This window comes from Talpa occidentalis, unplaced genomic scaffold (assembly GCF_014898055.3).
Source record: "Talpa occidentalis isolate TD23 unplaced genomic scaffold, MPIMG_talOcc4v2.1 talOcc4.12, whole genome shotgun sequence".
Classification (NCBI taxonomy): Eukaryota; Metazoa; Chordata; class Mammalia; order Eulipotyphla; family Talpidae; genus Talpa; species Talpa occidentalis.
In genome coordinates, this window is record NW_023601212.1 from 103,207,356 (window position 1) to 103,229,262 (window position 21,907).

General features: G+C 75.3%; 2 protein-coding genes across 2 annotated transcripts; both read right to left on the reverse strand.

The window, feature by feature from the left end:
• Positions 1-2,457: 2,457 nt before the first annotated feature.
• Positions 2,458-4,092, reverse strand: PRR35 (proline rich 35). Its single transcript, XM_037508123.1, has 3 exons — positions 3,866-4,092; positions 3,200-3,766; positions 2,458-2,998 (listed from the first exon to the last, which is right to left on the reverse strand). The coding sequence occupies exons 1-3, from the start codon at positions 4,090-4,092 to the stop codon at positions 2,458-2,460; spliced, it is 1,335 nt and encodes a 444-aa protein (XP_037364020.1).
• A 4,984-nt stretch (positions 4,093-9,076) lies between these two features.
• Positions 9,077-14,532, reverse strand: CAPN15 (calpain 15). Its single transcript, XM_037507842.1, has 11 exons — positions 13,153-14,532; positions 12,768-12,976; positions 12,512-12,695; positions 12,226-12,449; positions 11,732-11,857; positions 11,515-11,667; positions 11,182-11,343; positions 10,875-11,101; positions 10,484-10,650; positions 10,231-10,409; positions 9,077-10,117 (listed from the first exon to the last, which is right to left on the reverse strand). Exons 1-11 carry the CDS (start codon positions 14,515-14,517, stop codon positions 9,940-9,942), a joined length of 3,174 nt encoding a protein of 1,057 aa, XP_037363739.1. The 5' UTR covers positions 14,518-14,532; the 3' UTR covers positions 9,077-9,939.
• Positions 14,533-21,907: the final 7,375 nt, after the last annotated feature.

Below are 21,907 nucleotides of genomic sequence, written 5' to 3' on the forward strand. Positions count from 1 at the left end.
CGTCCCCTGCGTCTGCCACCACCAGCCGGCCCTGGGGCGCACAGGCCACACCCAAGGGCCGCCCCAAGCCCTGGGAGACCAGGCAGACAGGGGGCCCCACCCGGGGGAACAGGGTCACCCGGCGGCGCTGCTTGTCGGCCACAACGATGCTGCCCGCCGCATCCGTGGACACGCCTGCCGGACAGCCGAACGCATGGCCCCGTGGGCGCCCCAGGGAGCCCAGCGACTGGCCGGCACTGCCAAACAGCCGCACGTCCCCACACTCTTCGCTCACGGCCAAGCCTCCGTCGGGCCCCGGGCCCACCCAGCAGGGCCCCTGCAGACCCAGCACAGAGGCCAGGCCTCGGGGCTCCAGGCCGGGGTCCAGGGTGAACATGTGCACGGCCCCGGCCACGTAGTCCGTCACCAGGACGCGGCCCAGGGCATCCACGGCCAGCCCCCGGGGGGCCTGGAAGGTGCCCACTGTCACCCAGCGGCCTTGGGGGGCCCGGGTAGTGTACTGGAGCGCGTGGACGGCCCCGTGGACCAGGTCGCTGACCACCACAAGCCCAGAAGCTGTCACGGCCACATCCTCTGGCACGAAGGCCCCAGCCCCCGGCACGGAGCAGGGCAAGCGGCAGACAGCGCGGCCCTCCAGGTCCAGCACGTGGACGCAGGGTGCGGCCCCAGCTGTCAGGTAGAGCAGGCCATCTGGGGAGCAGTGCAGGCCCCGGGGCCCCCCTGCAGCCCCCGCGGGTGCTGGGATCTGCCCGAGCAGCCGGAGCCTCAGGGAGCCAGCGGGGTCTCCAGGCAGGGCCAGCGTGGGGTGTGGGCCTCGTGGCAGCTGGTTGGTGCGGGGCGGTGCGGGAGCCCAGGGGTCAGGCAGGCGGTGTGGGACCCGGGATCCCTCAGTGGGCCGGCAGCGGGGCCCCCTGTCCAGCCCTCCTTGCCCTTCCGGGCGCTGCTGGCATCCTGCAGGCGGGCGGCAGGACTGGAGCTCGGTCCGGCGTCTCAGCCGCGGCTCCTGGCTGGGGATTCTGGGGTGTGCAACCCCCGAAGGAGGCTCTCAGGCCAGAAGGAGGCTGACGGGCACAGGTGTCTCTGTTGAGAGTGGGCATGCGCCACAGGTGGGCCGATTCCCAATCCCACCTGCCCACGGAACCCTTCCAGGGGCAGCCCCCACACAGGCCTCAGCCCTGGGAGACGAGAGGGTCCTCCGAGGCCGCCCTCCTGCCCCCGCTGGAGAGGAGCCCCCTACCTGGGCCCGGGCTCCCGCTGGCCGCCAGGCAGCTGCCTCTGTTGTTGGCAACCGGAGCCTGAGGGAGGGGTGGGGCCAGGCAGCCAGGGCCGCAGAGCGGGCAGCGGGCCATGTGGGTCGCTGAGCTGTGACCCCGGGGTGCCCCCGCTCCCATGGCCCCTCCTGGCCCATGCAGCAGCCTCTGCAACACTGTTCCCCTGGTGGCTGGGTCTGGACGCCACTCACACCACTGGGAGGCCCCCAGACCCCCAGGGAGGCCCCCCAGGGAGTCCCCCAACCCCAGGGAGGCCCCCCGCCTCTTGGTGTTACCCAAGGACCAGCTACCCGCAGGTTCGGGCAGGCAGGGTGGAGGAGCCCGGTCCCCGAGCAGGTGCGGGCAGGGCCTGGGGCGGGGCTTCCCCCCAGGGTGACCGCCCAGAGCCAGGGCAGGGCGGGGGGCCATGGGAACTCCCAGTGGGCGGGCGGCCCGACTGGCCCTGTGTCTGCAGCTGTGAGCCGGGTGCTGCCTGGCCAGCCTCCTGCCAAGCGGCCCTGGGAAGTCGTGCGCGACCGCCGGGCTCCCTCAGACTCAGGACGATCCTGGCCCAACCCCTGGCCACCTGGCCAGCTCCCCTGCTGCAGCGGGGCCTCCTGTGGCCTTGAGGGGGGCGGCATGATGCTATCGGGAGCCCGGGCCTGGTTAATGGGGCGCCTCCTGCTGTGGCCGGCAGGGCCCGGCTGGCCGGCCGGGAGCCGGTGCGGGCAGGGAGCACCGCCAGGCCACTCCAGCCGCCCCGCCTCTGGGGGAGGCCAGACGCCGCCCGGCAGGACGCAGTGAGCTGTGAAGGCCACGGAGGCCTGTGGTGCCGCCGGGCCAAGAGGCTGCCGGCCACAGCCCTGGGCCACGGACGCGGGGCGGCGAGCCCCGGGCAGCTGCGGTGTGGTCCCAGACGGGCTGCCTGTGGGGGCCCGGCCCGTGGTCCCCCTCCGCCCGTGCGCACTGCCCCCTCCTGGGGCCCTGCGCCGAGCGCCCGCCCCGCCCTCGCACCCCGGGGAGGCGGTCGGGGTGCAGGGCGGCTGAAGGGGCTGGCGCGGGGGACGGGCCGGCCGGGCCCAAGGGAAGGAGGCGCGCGTGAAGGCAGCGGCTGCTTTAATGTCTCGGCGGCTGCCCAGCCCGGGGCGGGCAGGGGCGGGCAGGGGCGGGCGGGGCGGGCAGGGGCGGCGGGGGGCGGGGCAAGGCCTCAGCCGTTGGCTCCGGGGGGGCTCCGCGGGTCAGGGCCAGCCTCGGGGGTCCAGCCGCCAGGCAGGACAGGCCCCTCGGGGGCCGGGAGCGGGAGGCCCGGGGGCGGGACGCTGGAGTCGGCCTCACACTTGGTGGTGCGTCCGCGAAGGGGCTCCGGCGCCTCGGGGTGCAGCAGGCCAGGCGGCTCAGGGGCCCCCTCTGGCCCCTTTGGGGCTCCGCGCCTCACGGAGAGGTCGAGGGGCGTGTCCGGCGGCCGCGCGGCCAGTTCCAGCGCCTGGTGGATGGAGCGCAGCTCGCGGCGGATCTTGCCCAGCTGCTCCCGCAGGGGACGCGGGGCCGGGCCCCGGGCGGGCCCCAGCTGCCCCAGGCGCTGCTCCAGCCGGGCGTAGTCCCCCAGGGCGCGCGTCAGGTCCTCGCCCACCTGCCCGCGGCCGCCCGGCGCCAGGCCCCGCGGTGGGGGCGGCGCGGAGGCCTCGGGGTCGCCTGGCTCCTCGTCGTCGTCGTCTGGCCAGAGCCTCGCGGGGAGACCGGTCGGCGGGCTGGAGGGCAGGGGCCAGTCAGGGGGGCCGAGGCCTGCCCAACGCCCTTCCCAGCGGCCGGCCGCCCCCCAGGCCCACGGGAGCCCGCGCCCTGGGGTCTTGCCCCCCCCAGGACCACACCCAGTGGCTGGGTCGCCCAGGGGCTGAGTCACCCAGCTGAGGGGCCCCCCAACCCCGCGACGGGGAGCCTCCGCCACCCACCTGCTGTGGAGACCGGGCCTCGCCGCGCTGGCGGGGGGCTTCGGGGGCTGTGACCGGCTTCCCGGGGGCAGCTTCCTCTGGGGGTCGCCCTGGGGAGCCCACTCCAGCGCCCTCTCCTGCCCCGAGTGCCTGGGGGCGCCATGCAGCCAGGGCACCCCCAGCCCGGGGACCAGAGCCCCAGGGAGCCCCTGGGGTGGGGGCTCGGCAGGGCCGGGCGCCGCGGCGGGCAGCCCCAGCGCGCGCTCCAGGAGCAGCGGGTAGTACAGGCCGGGCGGCTGCGGGGCAGGACAGGCGGCGGCCGCGGGCAGCAGGGGGCCCGCGGGGGCCAGAAGGGGCACGTGGGCCGCCAGCGAGGGCCCCAGGCAGGAGAGGAGCCGCGGGCCTGGAGGGTAGCTGGCGCCGAGCAGGGACAGCCGGAGGCCCTGGGCCTCGGGCGCGGCGGCGGGGCCGGGCGGCGGGTAGCAGGGGGCCGCGTCCCCCCTCGGGTCCCCGCCCGGCGCTGGCGTCCAGGGCTGGGCCAGGAGCGCGTCCCGGGGCGCGGGGCGCGGCGCTGCTCGGGCCCCGGCTCTGGGCCGCCGCAGGGCGAGGTCGGGCGGGGAGGCCGCGCCCGGGAGCCCGGCCCCGCGGGGCGGGGCGCGCTCGGGCGTCGGGGCGCGGGGCCCGGGCGCGGCGGGGGCGCGGCGGCGGCAGGCCCAGTCGGGGGCGTCGAGCAGCAGCGAGAGCGAGTCCTTGCACAGGCTGTACTTCATGTGGTTGTACAGGTGCGACTTCTCCAGGCAGGTGAAGGGGCACTGGAAGCACTTGTAGTTGTAGGGCTTGCCCCAGGGCCGCGGGATGTAGTGCGGCTTCTTGGGCTTCCGCGCCCGCGCGCCCGCGCGCGCCTCCTGGGCCATGGCGGGCCAGCGGCGGCCGGGCCGTGGCCACCTGCGGACAGGGGCGGGCTCAGACCCTCTGGCCGACTCCCTGCGCCTCCGCCCGCCCGCTCCGGCCGGGGGGCGGGGCGCCGGGACGCCAGCACCCTGGGACCTCCCGGCCTGCCGGCCGGCCACGCGCACCCCGCCCCTCGCTTCTGCCCGAGCGCTTCTGGCGCCGGCCGCGGCGGCCGCTGAAATGGCACCGGGTGTCCGACTGGGCGAGGATGAAGTCCGACTGGGCGCCCTGTGTTCCGAGGGCTGGCCCTGCACCCGGCCCGGCCCGGCCGCCCCCGCAGAGCCCAGCCCGGCACAGGCGGAGAGCCCGGAGACCCTGCGCGAGCGGCCCTTCCCAGACCCGGTGGGGCGGGCCCAGCCGAGCGGCCGGCAGCGCCGTGCCTGGGGGGCTGCCCGCGCTCTGGGGGCGCTGCGGGTCTCTGAGGGGCTGGGCCTCCCAAGGGACAGCCAGCCTGGGGGCATGGGCGGCACAGCCTGGCCACGGTGCCCCACCTGCTCGGCCTGGCTCCATCTGGGTGGCTTCAGGCAGGTCAGCCGCGGAGCTTGGCCAAGACCCCCTCCCCGCACCACCCCCCCCTCGCTCACAAGCGCTAGGCGCTCCATCTGGGCCACCACCTGGGCCGTGCGCGCCCCAGTGCGCCCGGGCTGGCACGCCTGCGTGTGCCAGGCTCCCGACCCTCGCTCGGCTCCGCAGGGGCAGCGGGCACCATTCTGGCCTCGGATGCCCACACCAGGTTGGACGCGGCCGCTGCAGTGACACCGCCCATCCAGGCCCGGGCCTGTACTCACGCTGTGCCTGTGCCTGTGCCTGTGCCTGTGCCTGCTCCGGGGCGGGAGGGGGACGGGGCGGGGCCGGGCAGCTGGGCAGGGCCCCACTGGCCATCGGGCTCTGCACCCAGCAGGCAGTGGCATCTGCTGCCCCGAGCCCAGGTGAGCGGGCATCGGGGGCAGCTCAGGGGGTGGATGTCAGGGTGCGCAGGGCCAGGCAAGCTCCGCCTTATGGGCTCCAGCCCTGGGGCTCAGGCTGGAAGGAGGGGCCGGGCTCGGGAGAGGCCTGGAGCTCTCTGAGGGCTGCAGACCCTGCCTGGAATCGGGGTGGGGGCTGAGGCAGACCCCACCGTGCCCCGCGCCCAGATGCAGATGACAAATGGGTGTGTGCTCTGGAGACAGAGGCGGCTGCGCGGAGGACATCGATCACCCAGCCCTGGGAGCCGCACAGCTGTGCCGCCTGGTGCCACCGCCCACCCAGTGCCCTGCTGGCCGTTAGACTGGGGGCGCCTCGGGGCCACTGGACTCAGGGGGGCCACCCGCTGTGCTGCAGATCAGCCCCCTGGTGAGGGGATCTTGTCCAGAAGTCATCGCAGCAGCTGCTGACCCCAAGGACACCCAGAGGGTACCCTGATGCCGCCTGGCATACTTGTGCAGAGCAGAAGGCACCCCCAGATACCAGCCTGCACCTCCACCACCCAAAGTCACCTTCCTTCCCACACATGCCCCAATCCGGGACTGAGTGCACGGCCCCGGCAGCCGGCACCCCAGGAGCGGGGCGCCTCTGGGGAACGGCTGGTGGCGGGCCAAGACCGGGACACCCCACCCAAGATGGACAAGAGGACACTCCTGCCCGGGCCACCCAGCAGCCACCCGGGGTCCAGCGCCCCCACCCCCAGGTCCCCTTGGGCTTCGGGGAGCCTCCCACAGGACGTGCGTGGCGTGGCGCAGAGAGAGGGGCCAGGTTCCTCCTTGGCTGAGGCTGCGACCCTAACTCCCCCGCTCCGAGCCGCGCCCAGACGGCCGGTGGCGGTGCGGGCTGGACCCGGGTGGAGGGGCCGGGCCGATCTCCCCGCGCCCAAGAGCCGCCCCCGCGCCCCCAACTCAGCCCGCCCGCAGGCCCCAGACTTGGCCGGACGCGCGACCACCCGCGCCCGCCTTACCTGCGCTGCGCCCCGAGCCTGCGGCGGTCGCGGACCCGGCGGAAACTTCCCGCCCCGCCCGCCCGCCCCGCCCCGCAGCACCGGCCGGGCCCTCGGGACGGCGACGCGGGCGCCCGCGGGGGAGCCGAGGCCGGCGCCGGGAGCCGCGGCCGCTCGCTCGGCAGCGACTCCCCGAAGCCTCCGCCGCGACCGAGTCCCCCCGACGCCGCCTCGCGCTGCCCAAGTTGGCGGCAGCGGCTGCCGCGCGTGCGCCTCCGCGCCGGGCTGCGGGGGGCGCTGCGGCCGCGGGGCCGGCCGGCGCGAAGGGGCGCGCGAGCGCGCTCCCCCCGGCGCCCCGCGCCCCTCCGCCGGCCGCGGCGCGCCCTCGTCCCGCGGCTCCCGGGGGCCCGCCGCGGCGGAGCGGGGAGCCCGCCCGCGGGAGGCGCAGGGGCGCGATCCCCGCGGGCGCCCGGCCGGTCCCGCCCCGCGCCCGAGGCTGCCGCGGGGCCCGGCGCTCTCCGCCCGCGGCGCCGAGACGGTGTCCGTCCGAGTCGGCCCGGCCGCCCTCAGCCGCCGGCCGCGGGGCCCCGGAGAGGGCCTGGGTGGGGACAGAGCGCGGTGCCCCCAGCCCCCGGCCAGCCCCCCGCGCCCCTGGGGCCGGCTTGGGAGAGGACCCCGCCCCCTCCCGCGGGGCCCCGGCCCTCCTGGGCGGCCGGGGTGGGGTGGGGTGGGGTGGGGTGGGGGCTGCATGCTGCCCCTCCCGCCCGTGGCCTCCCGGCCAGGCCCGCGCCCACCTCGCAGGCCGCCCCCCAGTCCGGCGCCCCGTTTCTCACCTGGGGCCCCGCGGAAATCTGACTGGCCACTTCCCCTGGGCCCTGGTACCGCCCTGGCAGCGGCCAGACCCCGACTCCAGGGCAGGCTCTGCCCTGTCCAGGGCGGACACCGTAACCCGAGGAGCCTGCACCCGGGTCAGGGGGGTCCCGGAGGCCCTGCCAGCTCAGCCGCGGCCTCTTCGGGGTCCTGTGCTCCGGGGCACCTTGGGGAGGGAGGGGCACCCTCTGGGCGCCTGGGCGCAGACAGGGCCCAGCCCCCCAAGCCCCTGAACTTGGCCTGAGCTGCCCACCCGCGCAGGGTGAGAGGCCAGCCCGCGCAAGGGGGCACCGGCGAGCCTGCAGGGCTGGGGCCGGGCGGGCCACGGTGGGGGCGCAGCTTTCTCTCTGTCTGCTCAGCCTGGCCCAGCTGACCAGCTGACCGTGCAGCAGCCTCAGGCGGAGGCAGCGTCCATGCCGTCACGCCGGCCACCCCACGGACCGCAGGGCCGGCTCCTGCAGCGCACAGACACCCCCGGGCGTGCACAGCCAGGCCAGGGCTCATGTGGGTGCTGCCTGGGGGGCTGCCCGGGGGGCGCCACCTGGTCCTGGAGGCTGGGGCCGACCCTCTGGGGCAGCTGCCGGCGCGGGCTGGACGTGGCGGGCCAGGGCGGGGAGGAGGCCGCGGAGGGTGCGGGCAGGGGGCGTGTGGGGCTGGCTGGGGAGCTGGGCGCAGCAGGGGCCAGGGGACCGGCCGGGGTGTGCGCGGGTGACCCTGGGCCCGGCACTGCCCACTTGCCCCACAGTGGGGTCCTGAGGCAGGGACGGGGACCCCCAGGGCTCCCCTTGAGCCCGGACCCTGCCCCTGGGTGGGCGGTGGGGCTCCTCTCCTTGGCCACCTGGAGCAGGGCTCTGTGCCCGCGACCCCTCTCTGGACAGGAGCGGCCGCGGCCTCGGCCTGGGTCCCGCTGGCCTCCCCGGGTCTGGGGCCTGGCGTGGGGGTGGCGGCGGGCGGCCCGGGCTGTCCCCGCCTCAGGGTCCACACAGCCCTCCCCGGAGGGTGCCGGGCTGCGAACCCCGGGGGGCTGGCAGCCCACACCCTTCCACAGGGCCGCGGGGGGCTCCAGCGGGTCCTCCTCCCGCCCGCGGGCTGCCCCAGGGCCCAAGGGGCGGAGGTGGCGGGAGCCGGCGCGGCTGCGGGGTGTGGGGGCTGACCGCGGGCCCTGGGGGTCTCCAGGGCCCCGCCCCAGCCCCGCGCGCGGGGGTGCCGCGCTGCTCCGGCCGGCCGGCGGTCAGGAGGGGCCGGCGGGCCGCGTCCGGTCGGGGCGGGCGGGCCGGGGCGGGCGGCTGCGGGCGACGAGCCGGTGCCCTCCGCGGCCCGAGGCGCGGGTCTTCCCGCCTGTCACAGGCCGTTTTCCCTGCCTGAGTGGCGGCCGGCGGGGGCGCGGGCCGGCGGGGGTTGGGGGGCCGGCGGGGGGCGGGTGTAAGGGGTCCCTTGACGGGCGGACGGGCGGGAGGCGCCTGCCCCCCCTCCGGGCCGCGTCCAGGCCGCCCTCCCGCGCGGGCCGGGGGACCCCGCACTGCGGCGCCCGGGCGGGGGCGCCCCAGCCGCGCTAATGGGGACGCTGAGCGCTTGTGACAGGCGCGGGCGCCGCGGGCAGGGCCTGGGGGCGCCGCGGGGTGCGGCGGCGCTGACCCCCTCCGCGGGGCCTCGGCCCGCGCGTCCCCCCAGGCCCTGACTCTGCGCCAGCGCCCCCCGCAAGGCTGGGGCGGACCCGGCCCCCGAACACCCTGTGCCTTCGCCGGGGCGCCGACCCCCTGCCCCTCCCCTGCCGGAGCCCCCGGGCGGCTGGGCTGGGGCCCCCCAGGCAGGGCGCGCGCGCTGCCCGCCCGCCGGGAGGCCCTGCCCGGCCCGAGCCCCGCAGGCCTGGCCGCGGTCCCGGGGGGCGGGCGGGGGGCGCCGGGGCAGACGCGCGCGGCAGCTCCCGCCCGAGGCCCGCCCCGGGCCGGCTCCGCCGCTGCCTTAATTGCTCCGGCTCCGCGGCCGGCGGGCGCCGCAGAGAGGGGGGGGCAGGGCAGGCGGGGGGCGGCGGGGGCCGCAGAGAGGGCGCGGGCAGCGGCACCTGCTGGCACCTGCGGGCGCGGGGGGCAGGGCAGGCGGGGGGGGGGCAGGGCAGGCGGGGGGGGGGGGGGCCGGCGCGGGGCCGCGAGAGGCGGGTAGGAAACAAAACGCTTTATTTGGTCCTTCGAGCCTGAGCGGAACCGCGCGGGCCCCGCCGCGGCGGCCGCGAGTGATAAAATAGCCTCTGTCAGAAGAGCTGAGCCTATTTACAGGGTTAAAAATATTCACAGCTCGGAGAAAAGGAAATAAAAAGGGCCGGGGCGGCGCCCGCTGCCCAGGCCGAGCGGGGAGGCCGGTCGGTCGGGCTCCCGCCCGGGGTGCTGAGGGCAGAGCCGCGGGCGGCGCCCGGGCATGGCTTCGGCCTGTGGAGCCCCAGGAATTGCATAGTGTGGCCGGGGGTCCGGGAGCCCCCAGCCCGTGGTCGCCAAGCACCTGCCTCCTGGGGTGCGATGCTGGGACCGCAGGGACCTCCGCTGGCCTCATCCCTGCCCACCGGGCGCCCCGGCCTCAAGCCCCTGCAAGGGGGTGGTCCTCGTCTCACCCCAGGGTCCTGACCGCCAACCCCCCCCAAGGGGGTGGTCCCTGCTTGCCGGGGATCCCGGTCTCGAGCCCCCGTAAGGGGCTGGTCCCTATTCTCCGCCCAGGGTGCTGACCTCCGACCCCTGAGGCGTGGTCCCTGCTCGGGCGCATCGGGCCGCCCAGATTTGGTTCAGTGAAGGGAGCTCCGGCCGCAGCCATGCCCGGCCCCGGCCCCCCTGCGGGTGGGCGCTGGAGGGGCGGCCAGCGCAGGCCACTCGGGCCAGAGACTGATTCGAGGTATCTGCTTGGTGGCCGGGAGACCCTGGCCGGGAGGGGGTGTCCAGGCAGCGGCCTCCGAGGCGGGCGGCTCCTGGGGTCCTGAGATTCTGGTTCAAGCGTGCCCTGTCCGGGTCTCCCTCGTAAAGTGCTGTGGGGCAGGCGGCAAGGGTGGTCACAGCGGCCGGGGTCCGTGCAGGCCGGCCACCTCGGGGGTGAGTGGGGGACTGTGGGCGCCGCGGGAGGTCGTCCAGTCGCTGAGGAAGGCCTGGGCGGCCTTGCGGTGCGCCAGGCGGTGGGTGATGGAGAAGCCGGCGTTGCCTTCTAGCTGGGACAGGATCACCAGGACCTGCCTGGGGGACACAGCCAGTGAGCGCTGGGCGGGACCTCCCTGTGCAGCGCTGGGGCCCGCACCGCGCAGGGCTGGGGCGGCCCCTCCCGCGTGGTGGGGGCTGGGCGGGCCCACCTGTGCAGGGGCGGCACGCTGTCCTGGGTGCGCAGGCTGCCGCGGGTCGACACCACGTTGAAGCTGTCCGAGCAGTCGCACTGGACGTGCAGGTAGGCCTTGGGGTGGCGGTTCTCCACGACCACGATGAGCCCCGCCCAGCCGTGCGTCAGGTAGTAGCAGGTCATGCCCTCGCGGCCCTGGGCGTAGGGCGCAGTGAGCGCAGTCAGGGGGCTCGCTGCCCAGCCCTGCCGACCCTCCGGTCCCCACCCACCTCATGCCGCTCCCCGCGGCTCTCGGTCAGCAGGATGATGGCGTCGGCCAGCGTGGTGGGCTGGGCCGCCACCGGCTCCACCATGACCAGCCTGGAGCTGTACACGGCCAGCACGTGGCCAGGCGGCTCTGGGGTGCAAGGTGGGTCACCCGCCAGGGGGCTAGAGGCTGTGGGGGTGGGGCAGTGAGTGGAGGTCGCTGGCCTGCAGCTCTGGGCGCAGGGGGGCGCAGGGGGTGCACAGGGCAGGGTGGGCCTGCTCAGGGCGCAGGAAGGGGGTGTGCGGCGGGCTCCCAGCGCAGGAGGGGGGTGCAGGGCAGGGCCGGCTCAGGGTGCAGGGGAGCGCGGGGTGGGGCGGCGGTTCCCGGAGCAGGGGTGCGCAGGGCCAGCTCACCCTGCGCGGCGGGCGCGGCGGGCATGGCGGCCCAGTGGTTGAAGGCGCAGCACACCACCGCGTACTCGCCCGGCTCCAGCATCACGTCGCAGCCCACGAACTTCTTGACCGCGCGCCTGCTGTGGGCCAGCAGGCGGCCCAGGCTCAGGCGGCCGCCGCTGCCGAAGGACGCCCGGAAGACCAGCACGCACAGGTCCAGCAGGTGGCCATCCGCAGAGTCTGCGCGCCTGGGAGCGGAGACCACAGCCATCATGTGGGGCCGCGGTGACCCCAGGAGTGGCCGGCAACCCCCGCCGGCGACACCCACCTGCCGCCCTCCTGGAAGAGCGCGAACTCCAGCGAGGCGCGCTCCAGCACGGTGAGCGCCGTCACGCCCACGGGCCCGCGGGCCGAGCTGGGGAAGCAGCCCTGCACCCGCACCTCCTGCCAGTCCGAGTGCACCTTGCAGATGTCCACAGCGTCGAAGTACCTGGGTGGAGAGCGGGCCTGGTTCGCAGAGGCCGCAGCCAGTGGTGCCCGCCCGTGTCCGGCCCAGAGCCCAGAGCCCTGTGCCGGCTGCTGCAGAGGACATCGCCAGGGGGTGTTGGGGAGGGGTGCCCCGCCCCCGACTCCAAGGCGGGGCCAGCGGCGCGGCCCCTACCTGATGAAGTCGCTGTACTCCATCCAGAAGACGCCCTCGCTGCTGCCCAGCGGCATCAGCTCACTGCGCAGGTGTCCCGGCCAGTGCGGCCACTCGTCCGACCAGCTGCCATTCCAGGAGAAGCGGCCCCATGGGTTCCGGAGGCGCAGCAGCCTGCAGACCACGGCCATGAGGCCCAAACTCCTGCGGCGTGCCCCCCACCCCCCCAACCCCCTACCTGGAGCCCTGCACGTCGCGCACGTCCAGGATGGAGTAGGCGTGGCGGGGCCGTAGGCCCAGGCTCTCGTAGGCCGCGTCGTCCACCTTCATGTTGCCGCCCCCACAGGAGGCGCCCATGAGGAACCTGTGGGCAGAGCATCCCCGCTGACCAGACCCCGTGAACCGGCCGGTCCTCCATGCCTGGGGGTCACAAGGGATCCCGGGCCTGGGGTGCTGGCCAGGCCTCCCCGCCACCGCCCAGGGGCCTCCCACGGCAATGGGATGGAGGGAGTCTCGGCTCATGTCCGCGCCGAGGGTCTGCTGTCCCCGGGTGCTGGCTGAAGACGGGCAGTTCCTGTCGGGACCCTGAGGCCACCCGCCTCCCCCCAACCTGCGCCGCGCGCGCCTGTGATGCGGCTCCCCGTGGGCAGGCATGGCCGGTCACGAGACGCGGGGCGGGGAGTGCATCCCGGGCAGGGGCACCGCGGCAGGGTCAGCCGGCAGAGGCCTTACCCGGCCTCCTTGGAACTCAGCATCTTGGCCCAGATGAGGTCGGTGTCCACCGGGTCCTCGCGGGGGTTCGTGGAGCTGACCTGCAGCGCCAAGCTCTCGCAGGGGGCGCCGGTGAGCGTGGCCAGGCCTTCGATGGCGCGGCCCGCCTGGAGGGCGAAGTAGGAGCCGTGCAGCTTGGCCAGCGCCTTCTCGATGAGGGCCACCCACAGCTGCTTGCGCTGCGCCTGCGGAGCGAGGGCGGGTGAGCGGGTGAGGCGCCCCCGCCCCACCCCCCCGCGGCGCCCACCTGCGAGAAGAGCAGGAAGCCGGCCTCGTCGCAGGGCAGCATGTCGTCCACCAGCACCGTGGTCCACGTGCCGTCCTTGCACAGCCGCACCTGGTAGGCGCCCTCCTCGCACAGGCTGCGCGTGACCATCACCCGCTCCACCAGGTCCGGCCGCTCGGCCAGCACCGCCAGCGCGCTCAGGAACCTGCGGGGGTGCGCGTCAGCCGGCCGGCCCTCGCCCGCTCCCGGCCCCCTCCCCGCGCCCGGGCCCGCCTACCAGCAGTTCCCCAGCAGCCCCTGCAGGATGTCCGAGGGCCGGAGGGTGTGGAACACCGACCAGGAGGCGCCGTGGTCCCGGAAGACCGCACAGTTGATCTCGTGGGGACGCAGCCACTGTCTCACGCGCTGCTGGACGCTGTCCCCCGCGGGGAAGCCCACGGACGCAGGTCCTGGGGGGAAGCTGTCGTCCACGAAGCTCACGCGGTTCTGCAGGGCGCACACCGCAGGCTCAGGCCACGCCCGGGGCTCGGGAGGCTCAGGGCTGGAACCCAACGTGTCCCCCCAACCCTCGCCCCTCCCGGCTGGGGCGCAGCCCCCCATCCACCCGGCAGGAGGCCGGACAGAGGCGTGCGCCCCCCACTGGCCGGCACGACTGGACGCACCTCCCTGCAGAAGGCCACGATGTTCTCCCAGAGCGCCTTGGCCTCGCCCTCGTCCGTCTGGCGCCGCTGCTCCACGAGCACGCTCTCCCGGCGGCGCAGGGGCGTGGCGCCCCGGCGCTGGGCCACCAGGACCTGTGGCGTGTGGCAGGCGGCACAGTGCTGCGCGCGGGGCGCATTGAGGAGCGTGCAGGCCGGGCAGGCCCAGGCCCCGGGGCGCTCGGAGCTGCGGGCGGGGGCCGGGCCGAGCTCCGGGAAGCCGTGCAGCTTGGAGCAGCCGCAGGCCGAGCACCGGGGTGCCGCCGTGGGGTTCCTGAGCGTGCACTTGGCGCACGACCAGGTGGTGAAGTCGGGGCTGGAGGGGCTGGCGGGCGTGTAGCGCACTGTGTCCCCCGCCAGGTCGATGACGTCGCCGCCAGCCGCGGGGCTGCAGGCCTCGGAGCGGGTGGGGCTGGCCGGGCCGGGGCCGCACCGGTGTGGCGGGGGGCCGCCCTCACCCACCTCCTCCTCCAGCAGGCTCAGCCGCTTGCCGGACAGCAGCTCAGCCAGGCGGGAGGGCCCGGCCGCAGGCCGCCCTGGGGCCTGGGGGGGGCCCCTGGAGCCTGCCTGGGCCACGGGCAGGGGACCCTCAGGCACGGGCGGCTGCAGCTGGGGAGGAACTTCCCGGCGGCTGCGAGGCACGGGGTGGTTCTGCAGGGTGGGCGAGAAGGGGCCGAAGGGCCCCCGGGGGGGTTCCTGGCCGGCGGCGGGAGGGCCCTGGCCTGCTGCGGCGGGAGGGTCGGCCTCAGCGCCTTCCCCTGGCTGCGGGGGGGCCGGCATGACGTGGAAGCCAGCGGGGGCCACGACTTCGGGAACCACCAGGGCCTCGGGTGGGATCCTGGGCAGGGAGAGCTTGCGGGGCCCCCCGCAGGCAGAGCAGGAGCTGGCCACGGGCGTGTTGTGCAGCGTGCAGCGGGCACAGGCCCAGCCGCTCCCCGGCTGTGCAGCAGTCGCCTCCTCGGGGCGCCCCCCGGCAGGCTCCTCGGGCCCCAGCCTGGCTGTCCGCACCGGCCCCACCTCGTCCTGGCCGCCACCCGGGGGCTCCAGCGGGACAGCAGGCGGCCTGGGCAGGGCCCCGTTGATGGCGGGCAGCGGGGAGGGCCCGGGGGCGGGCTCGGGCGCGAAGCCGCACACCTCGCAGGCTGCCCTGCCCAGCAGGTTCCGGAACGTGCAGCGGGCGCAGGGCCATTTCTGCTCCTCTACGCTGAGCCGCAGGATCTGGTCGAGGTCGGGCTGCTGCCGGGGGGCCTCGCAGATGGAGCACTGGCGCCGGCCGGCCGGGTTCAGGAAGGTGCAGCGGGAGCAGGACCACTCCCCGGCGGCCGCCATGGACCCGGGCGGGGGCGTGCGGCTGGAAGGGAGGGCTGGGTCAGTGCACTGAGCCAGGTCGCCCAGGGGATCCCGAGGGGCACCCCCTCGACCCAAGGCCCTCTTGCAGGGCGGCCCTTTGAGGGGATCCAGGAGTGCGCGCTTTCAGGCAGGACGACGGGCGCTGGCCACGCGCATGCCCTGCTCGACACTCCCGCCCCTCAGGAAACCAACACTCTGGGCAGGCGTCGCCCAGGGTCCAGCTTGTGCTCTGCGGGCTGGACACACCGCTGGAGGGAACAGAGGCGACGGGGCACTTGGAAGGCAGCCCGGCGCCCCGACCAGAGCCCCCGTGTCGTGGGTCACAGCCCAGCCCCCGGGAACGGGGGAACCCCTGCACAACCCCAGTGGCTTTTTTTCTGGGCAGGAATGGAAAAAACTGGTTTTTAAGATTCCCATTAAATTGCAAGGACCCCCAAGTAGCCAAAACAATCTTGAAAATGAGGTACAAATTTGAAGGACACGTTTTCTGATTTAAAAGCTTAGTACAAAGCCACAACAATCAAAACGGTATGGCACCGGCGCAAGGACAGGCCGGTCGACAGTGGCTGGACGGGCCAGCCAGCAGGACCCCTTGCTCGCGTGGCCAGCGGGCTCAGAAGAGGGCGCGGGGCCACTCGGGGGTGTTGGGAAGCTGGGTCTGAACGGCAGTCGCAGAGCTGGGCCCTGCCTGGCACCACACGTGGGGAACACTCCGCGGCGCCGCGACCGGCCTGGGCCCCATGCGGGCCCTGAGCTGCGGCACCAAGAGCACAGACAGAACAACAGACGTCACCAGACCAGCAACTTCTGTGCGGCCAAGACACTCTCGGAGCAGGAACGACCGGGGGAACAGACGCGTCGGCACACAGTGTGCACCGAGGAGGCGTCTCCTTCCAGGGGATCTGAACTCTCAGACCGAGCGTCTGACGGGAGACAGAGGCAAGAAGGGGCGCACAGACACTCTCCGGAGACCCCGGCGCGAGGCGGACGCTGAGGACCGGGGAGAGGGCCAGGTGCTGTCCTGTACCCGCCAGGGCCAGGTCAGAGGCTCCTCAGAGCCTGACAGTCGGCCACGGCCCAGCAGGTCCAGGATGCCGACTAGGGGCGCAGAGCCGGCTCCCTTCACAGGCGCCAGCACAGTGGCATCCAGCACAGCCCGGCCGCAGCGGCAGAGCCAGAGCAGGGCAGGTCAGGGCTGGGCCTGGCCCTCTGGCCCCTGTGTTTCTGGGGGTCCCTGAGCAGGGGCCGCATTCTTGCCAGTGCCACCTGCTGGGGTCCTCCCGTGCACAGGTCCCCAGCGCAGCCTCAGACAGCCAGCTCCAACCACAAAGGGCTGGCGGGCGGTGGACCCTGCAGTCCAGGGGCAGGCGGGTATGGGGTCAAACCTGCCCCCACGGCTGCCTGGAGCCTCAGGAGGTGCCACCTCTGCTGAGCAGGCTGGAACCCTGCCACACAGCGGACAGAGACTGTGGAGGGACAGCTGGGAGAGGGGCCCAGCCCCACCGGGCTCACCCCCAACAGCCCCTGCAAACTGCAGCGAGCCCGGCTGCCCCCTCAGCGGGGAGCATTGCTGACCCTCCTGGTCAGGAAGGGCTGGCCGCCTTTCCAGAGCGCGGAGAGCCCCAGCAGCCGAGGGGCGGCCTGGCTGCGGGGCCCCTGAGGGCGGGAGGGGCTCCCGGGGAGCCCCCAGGGAGGAGGCAGTCCCCACTGGGCCCTGCTTCTCCGCTAGGAAGTCCTGGGCGCCGTGTGAGCCCACGGGCCCTCCCACGCAGAGCACAGCTGGGCTGACCCCGAGATCAGAGGGGCTGCGGGCTGGGCAGGCTCTGGGACGGGCAGTGGGCCCCGCACCCCCGACTCCTGGGGGCCTCTGCTCTAGGCCCAAGTCGCCAGGGTGTCAGGAGCTGCCTGGAGGCCACGCTGGGCTGGGGACGGGGCACTGCAGGCCGTGCCCGAGGAGCCGCCCGCCGGGAACGGGGCCGTGACATGCGTCCCACACGCCGTGGCCCACACTGGCCCGAGGGAGCCCACCTGCCCGCCGGGGCACCCCTCTGCCGCGCCCAGGGAGGACCCAGATCCGGGGCGGCAGGGCTCATGCGGCCGCCTCGTCCCTGCCCAGATCCCCCTGGCCGGGTGTCCTCTAGTCCCAGGGGCCCCGCCTCAGGCTGCGCTTGGCTGTGGGACCCACGAGGACTCAGGGCTCACCCGGCGGGTAACAGGGAGGAGCCAAGGGGCACAACGGGATCGGGGAGAGGCTCCCCGGAGGCGGGCCTGAGCCCCTGACCATGACCCAGGGCTTCTCACCCTGGCGCCAGCTCCCAGCACCCCCAGGTGGGTGGGGCCCCAGGGCCCAAGACACACAAGTCCAGCCGCAGGGGGCCATGTCCTGGGGGGCGGGAACCCTCAGGGGGACGGGGGCATCAGCTCGCAGAGCCCTGGGCCTTGGTTGCCGCGGCCCCAGGGGGGGCTCTGAGGCCCCCGGCGTGCGCCCCTCGGCTCGCGCCTGCCCAGCTGAGCCCCACCTGGCCCTGGAGCCAAGCAGGCCGGCGCCGCTGGTCACTCGCGGGGCTTGGACACAGCTGCCCCTGCCCCGTCTTACCTTCTGGCCCGGGGGCGGGGGGGCTGGTGCTGCCAGGGGAGGAGGGCGCTGCCCCAGACGGGCCCCCCAGGGCCAGGCCTGTACCAGCCGGCTGCCGCCGGGGCCACCGGGCAGCGCGGGCCCCTGGGGAAGCCGTGGTCCGACTCAGTCTCGGCGGCCAGCGAGGAGGCGGAGCTCCCCATGGCCCCGGGACGGCGGCCGCGCTGCGGGCCGGGCCTGGTCACATCTGGCCGGCGGGCGAGGCGGAGCAGAGAGGGGCCCTCGCAGCGGGACAGCTGCCAGCTGGTCAGTCACACAGGACAACAGAGATCACACACAGAATAGAGAGAGAGAGGAGAGCGTGACCAGCAGGAACCTCCCGGCGCCCCAGGCCGCGCCTGCGGGGACTGTGCCCGCCGGATGGCAGCTGGCGCCGGGGCAGCCAGGACACGCGTGCCGCTGTGGGCTCAGGCTTGGCTGCAGGCGCGGAGAGGGACAAGTGTCCACAAGGATGCGAGCGGCTGAGGCGGCGGACACTCGGGGCCGGCACAGCCAAGACGCCTGCCTGGACGCCGCCCTTGGGGCGGGTGGGGCGCGGCCCTGGAGGCTGCCAGGGTGCAGGGGAGCCGGCCCTCAGCAGACATTGGGGCAGAGGCGGCGGCTCTTGCCTGGCTGGGGGCGGGGCCCGGGTCTGCAGTGGCCCCTCTGCTGTGGCTGGGGCAGGGACGGGCAGCAGAGACCTTAGCTTAACGGGCAGGGCCGGGCCGCAGGGGACGGTCCACCACGGGTGCACAGGCAGCAGGCCAGGGCCGGAGGATGCAGCCTGGGGGCGCCTCCTCACGTCAGCGGGGTCCACTGAGCTCACAGGCCAAGACCCTCGGGGCCCCTGGCCTGAAGTCTGTGCCGAGCTGCAGTCGCATCGTGGACGGAGCAGCGGCCGGCACCCTCACCAGTGTCCACACGGCCCTGCTCCAGGCCTGGCTGGCTCGCTCTGGCGAGAACGCCCATGGGGCCACACCCAGCCCCAGGGGCGAGAGGCAGAGGCGAGTGACCACCTCCCGACAGCCCTGCCCGACATGGCAGCCCCTCGCGGCCTGATATCCCAGGCTGGCGCGGCAAGGGAGGGGGCGTCCTCACACCTGGGCGCCCCAAGTTTGCCGTGAGCGGTGAAGGGGAGGGTCCCCTGGCCTGCGTACCTTTGGGCTGCGTCCTGCCCCAGGAGGTGCGGGGCCCTGGCTGACCGGCCACCCCCGCCAAGGAGGCCCCCGCGCCTCCTGCACACGCCCCGACTCGCCAGCACCCAATACAGACGGTCACCAACTGCTGACCACGGAGAAGGGCCCAGGAGGCTTCAGTGAGGCCCTCGCTGCCCCACAGCCCCATCCAGGAGTGGAAGCTGCCAGCGCTGTGGCCACCCCTCCGCCAACAAACGGGGTGCACCTGCCCTGCTCTGGCCACTCCCGGGGCCGGCGCGCGTGTTCTCTGCCTCATGGGCTCTGGGTGCCATCAGGCGAGTCCCGGAGGGCCAGGATGTGCCGGGGCCAGTGACAGCAAGCCCGGCTCTGGTGGGCAGGACGCAGACAAGCCGGCCCCTGGGCACTGCCTGGTCTGTCCTGCAGAGGCTGGGCAGGAAGGGCCCAGCACGGCGGGGCGAGCGCAGCGGCTGGCATGGGAGGCCAAGAAGGCAGGCTGGGCCACCTGTCCCTGCCGGCACCTCCCAGCAGGCGACCCCTCCTCGTCCACTGCCCGGCAGGCGCAAGAGGCCGTGGCGGGGCGGGCCAGCTCAGACAGCCCCCGTGAGCCGCCCCTGCGGGCCACCAGGGCCGGCTGGTCCTACGAGGGTGCAGGCTGGTCAGGGGCGGAAGGACGGCGCTGCAGGAGCCAGAGATGGGCCAAGGGGACAGGGGCTGCAGGACGGCCCAGCCAGGGCACCTGAGTGAGTGGGGGTGACCAGACACCGTGTATACGGGGGGCCCCACAGGGCTCCATCTAAAGTGTCATCTGCGCTTGGGTGTCCAGGGGTGGGCGCAGTGGGGGCCAGAGTGGACCAGACGCTGGGGTCACCGACCAAGTCAGGTGCCCAGGGGGCCCTGCGGCCGAGGGCTCTCCAAGCACGCGGAGCCCCAAGGCTGGGCCAGGAGGGGGCCAGCCTGGCCCCTGCCCGCAGAACAGGGCCCGAGGACCGGGCGGCAGGGCGGGCTGCCAGCGGCTGTCCACTTCCGGCTCTCACGGCCTGCGGTGGGGGTCGGGGCAGGCGTCCTGTCTCCCCGCGGACAGGACCCCAGGCTGCGGGCACCGTCTCAAGCCTGCGCCGCGAGTCGCGGGGGTGGACCCCGCCCAGGCACCAGGTCACTGCCCGGGGGCCGGCGGGAGGGAGGCGTCCGGGCGGGGGCAGAGGAAGGAGCCGGCCAGCGCCGGGCGCGCTTCCTGCAGCCCAGACGGCGTCCGCCGGCCGCGCGGGCCGGGGACGGGGCGGCGGGCCCAGCGCACCCGCCCGGCCCGGCCCGGCCCGCGGGCGAGCCCGGGCGCGGGGCCCAAGCCGCGGCCGGGGCGGCGGGTCCCGGGCCCGCGCCGCCCCGCGGCCCGGCCGGGCGGCGTCCGGCCCCGGGAGTTCGGGGCGCGCCGTCGGCGCTGCCCTCTCGGGGCGCGGCGGCCGGGACGCGCGGCGGGCGCTCAAGGGCAGGCGGGCGGCGGCCGGCCCCGCGCCCCCCGGCCCGCCCGGCCGCCCCGGCGCGGCCGGCGGGGGACTCACCTCCGGCCTGGCCCCCTCGCCTCCGCCCGCGGCCCGCGAGTCTGCTCCGGAGGGCGGCGCGGCCCGGCCGGGCTCCCGCGCTGAGTCCGGCGCCGCCGCGCGCGCCCCGGCCGCCTACGCCGCCTCCGTAGCGTAGCGCCCGGCCGCGGCCCGCGGCTACGGCGCGCCGGGGGCGCACGCGGCGCTGTGAATCGCGCCGGACTACCGCTCCCAGAGGCCCGCGCGCCCGGCCGGAAGTCCGGGCGGCGGCGCGCGGGGGCCGCCGGGAGCTGTAGTCTCTGGGGCCGGCGGGCCGGGCCGCGGCTCCCGGGGCGCCCCGCGCGGGCGGAGGGGCGGCCTCGCGGCGGGGTCCGCGCGCCCGGCTCGCTGCCCCTCCCCCCGCTCTCCTTCCCGCCTCGGTCGGGGTCCACAGCCGGCGCCTCCCCGCAGGAGCCCGCCTAGTTGGAGCCCGCAGGCCGAGAGCCCCCAGCTCCCCGCAGGGCCCCGCAGCCGGGCGGCACCTGGGGGCGGCTGGGGCGAGGGCAGGGGCGGGACCCCGCGCCCGGGAGGCCCAAGCGCTGGGCCTGGCGTCCTCGCCCCAGCCCTAGCGACCGCCCGCCGCCCCTCGGGGCTGAGCGGGTCGGAGCAAACGCAGGCGGGAGGGGTTGTGCCCAGTGCAGCTGTGGGAGGCCCGGCCAGCGGCTGGGTCAGCCAGCTTCCCGCTAGCTCTGGCCTACGGGTACCACGAGGCCAGGACACCCAGAGCCCCCCTGGAGCAGGGGTGCAGGCGGGACTGGCAGGGATGGCCGGCTGGGCTGGCCTGTGCCTGGCACGCTGGTCAGGTTACAGAATGGCCGGAAAGTGCCCACTTGGGGGAACCCTGTTCCTGGAGAGGAGGTGAGCAGGGCTGTCCCGGCTAAATCCCGCCCTCCCCGCGCTCTCTGGTCTCTGACCCATGGCAGGGGGCGCAGAGCTGGCATCTTGACCTTTGCAAGGGCAGGCTGCAGCCAGAACTCCAGGGCAGGTGTCTGGGGCAGGGGCAGGGGCAGAACCAGCCGCGCCCTCCCCGCGAGGAGCCACCTGGACACAGAGACCCCCAGGGTGGCCTCAGGGGGGACTCTCCGTGGCCAGGCTGCTGGAGGCCGGGGTAGAGCGTCCTGCTCTAGCAGTCCAGGGCCTGACTCTGCCGCAGACCCTCCTGCACAGTCCCCCACCCCCACTGGGCCCCAGGTGGCCAGGGTAGGCCCCAGTGGACTTGACGGTGATTCCAGGGGGCAACGGTGGGGGTGGCAGGGCTCCCCAGAAATCTGGGCAAGGAGGGTGCGAGCAGACGGCCAGTGATGCCTCCAGGCCCTGGCTTGCTCACTAACAGGGCAACTGTTTCCCTGAGGGACCCCCGGCTGCTGGGGGCCAGGGCAGGCTCCGCGATCACCCGCCGTGCTGGGGCAGCCCCGGCGAGCACGCTGATGCCCGGGCCCTGGCCTTGGGGCCGCACCTGTGTCCAGGGTGCCTGAGTGGTGACCCTGCTTGCCGAGGTCAGACTCACCCACTGCCTCAGCCTGGATGGGTGGTGGCGCTCAGGGTCCTTGGCCAGGCGGGCCTCAGGGCCTCCTATGCGCCCGGTGTGCGGGCGGCCGGCAGAAAGCTCTGCCATGGTGCTGGGTGCTCACGTTGGGGGCGATTTTGGCGAAGGCCCCTTCAAGTCACGTTCGGTTCCTTCCCTCAGGCCCTCCCTGGTGAGTCTGCCCCCGCTGCGGCCCACCCCCCACCGTGCCTAGCACCAGGGTCTGTCCAGTGCTGCCCTTCCCTGGCCCAACCTCACTGTGCACGTGTGCCCGGGACCCTCGCGGCCCGCAGAAGGGCCCGGCCATATGGGTGCAGGTGCCACGAGGCCCCCAGTGCTTTGGGGGCTGGGTCAGGCCCGGCGGGGGTCCCGGCCCATGGTGGGTGGGGGGCTGCTCCATTAGGAAGTTGCTCCAGGGGATGGAAGCCAGACGTGAGCGAGTGGGAGCTGGGTGTGCGCCTCACAGTTCCTTGCAGCCTGCTCAGGGCCGCCGCGGGGA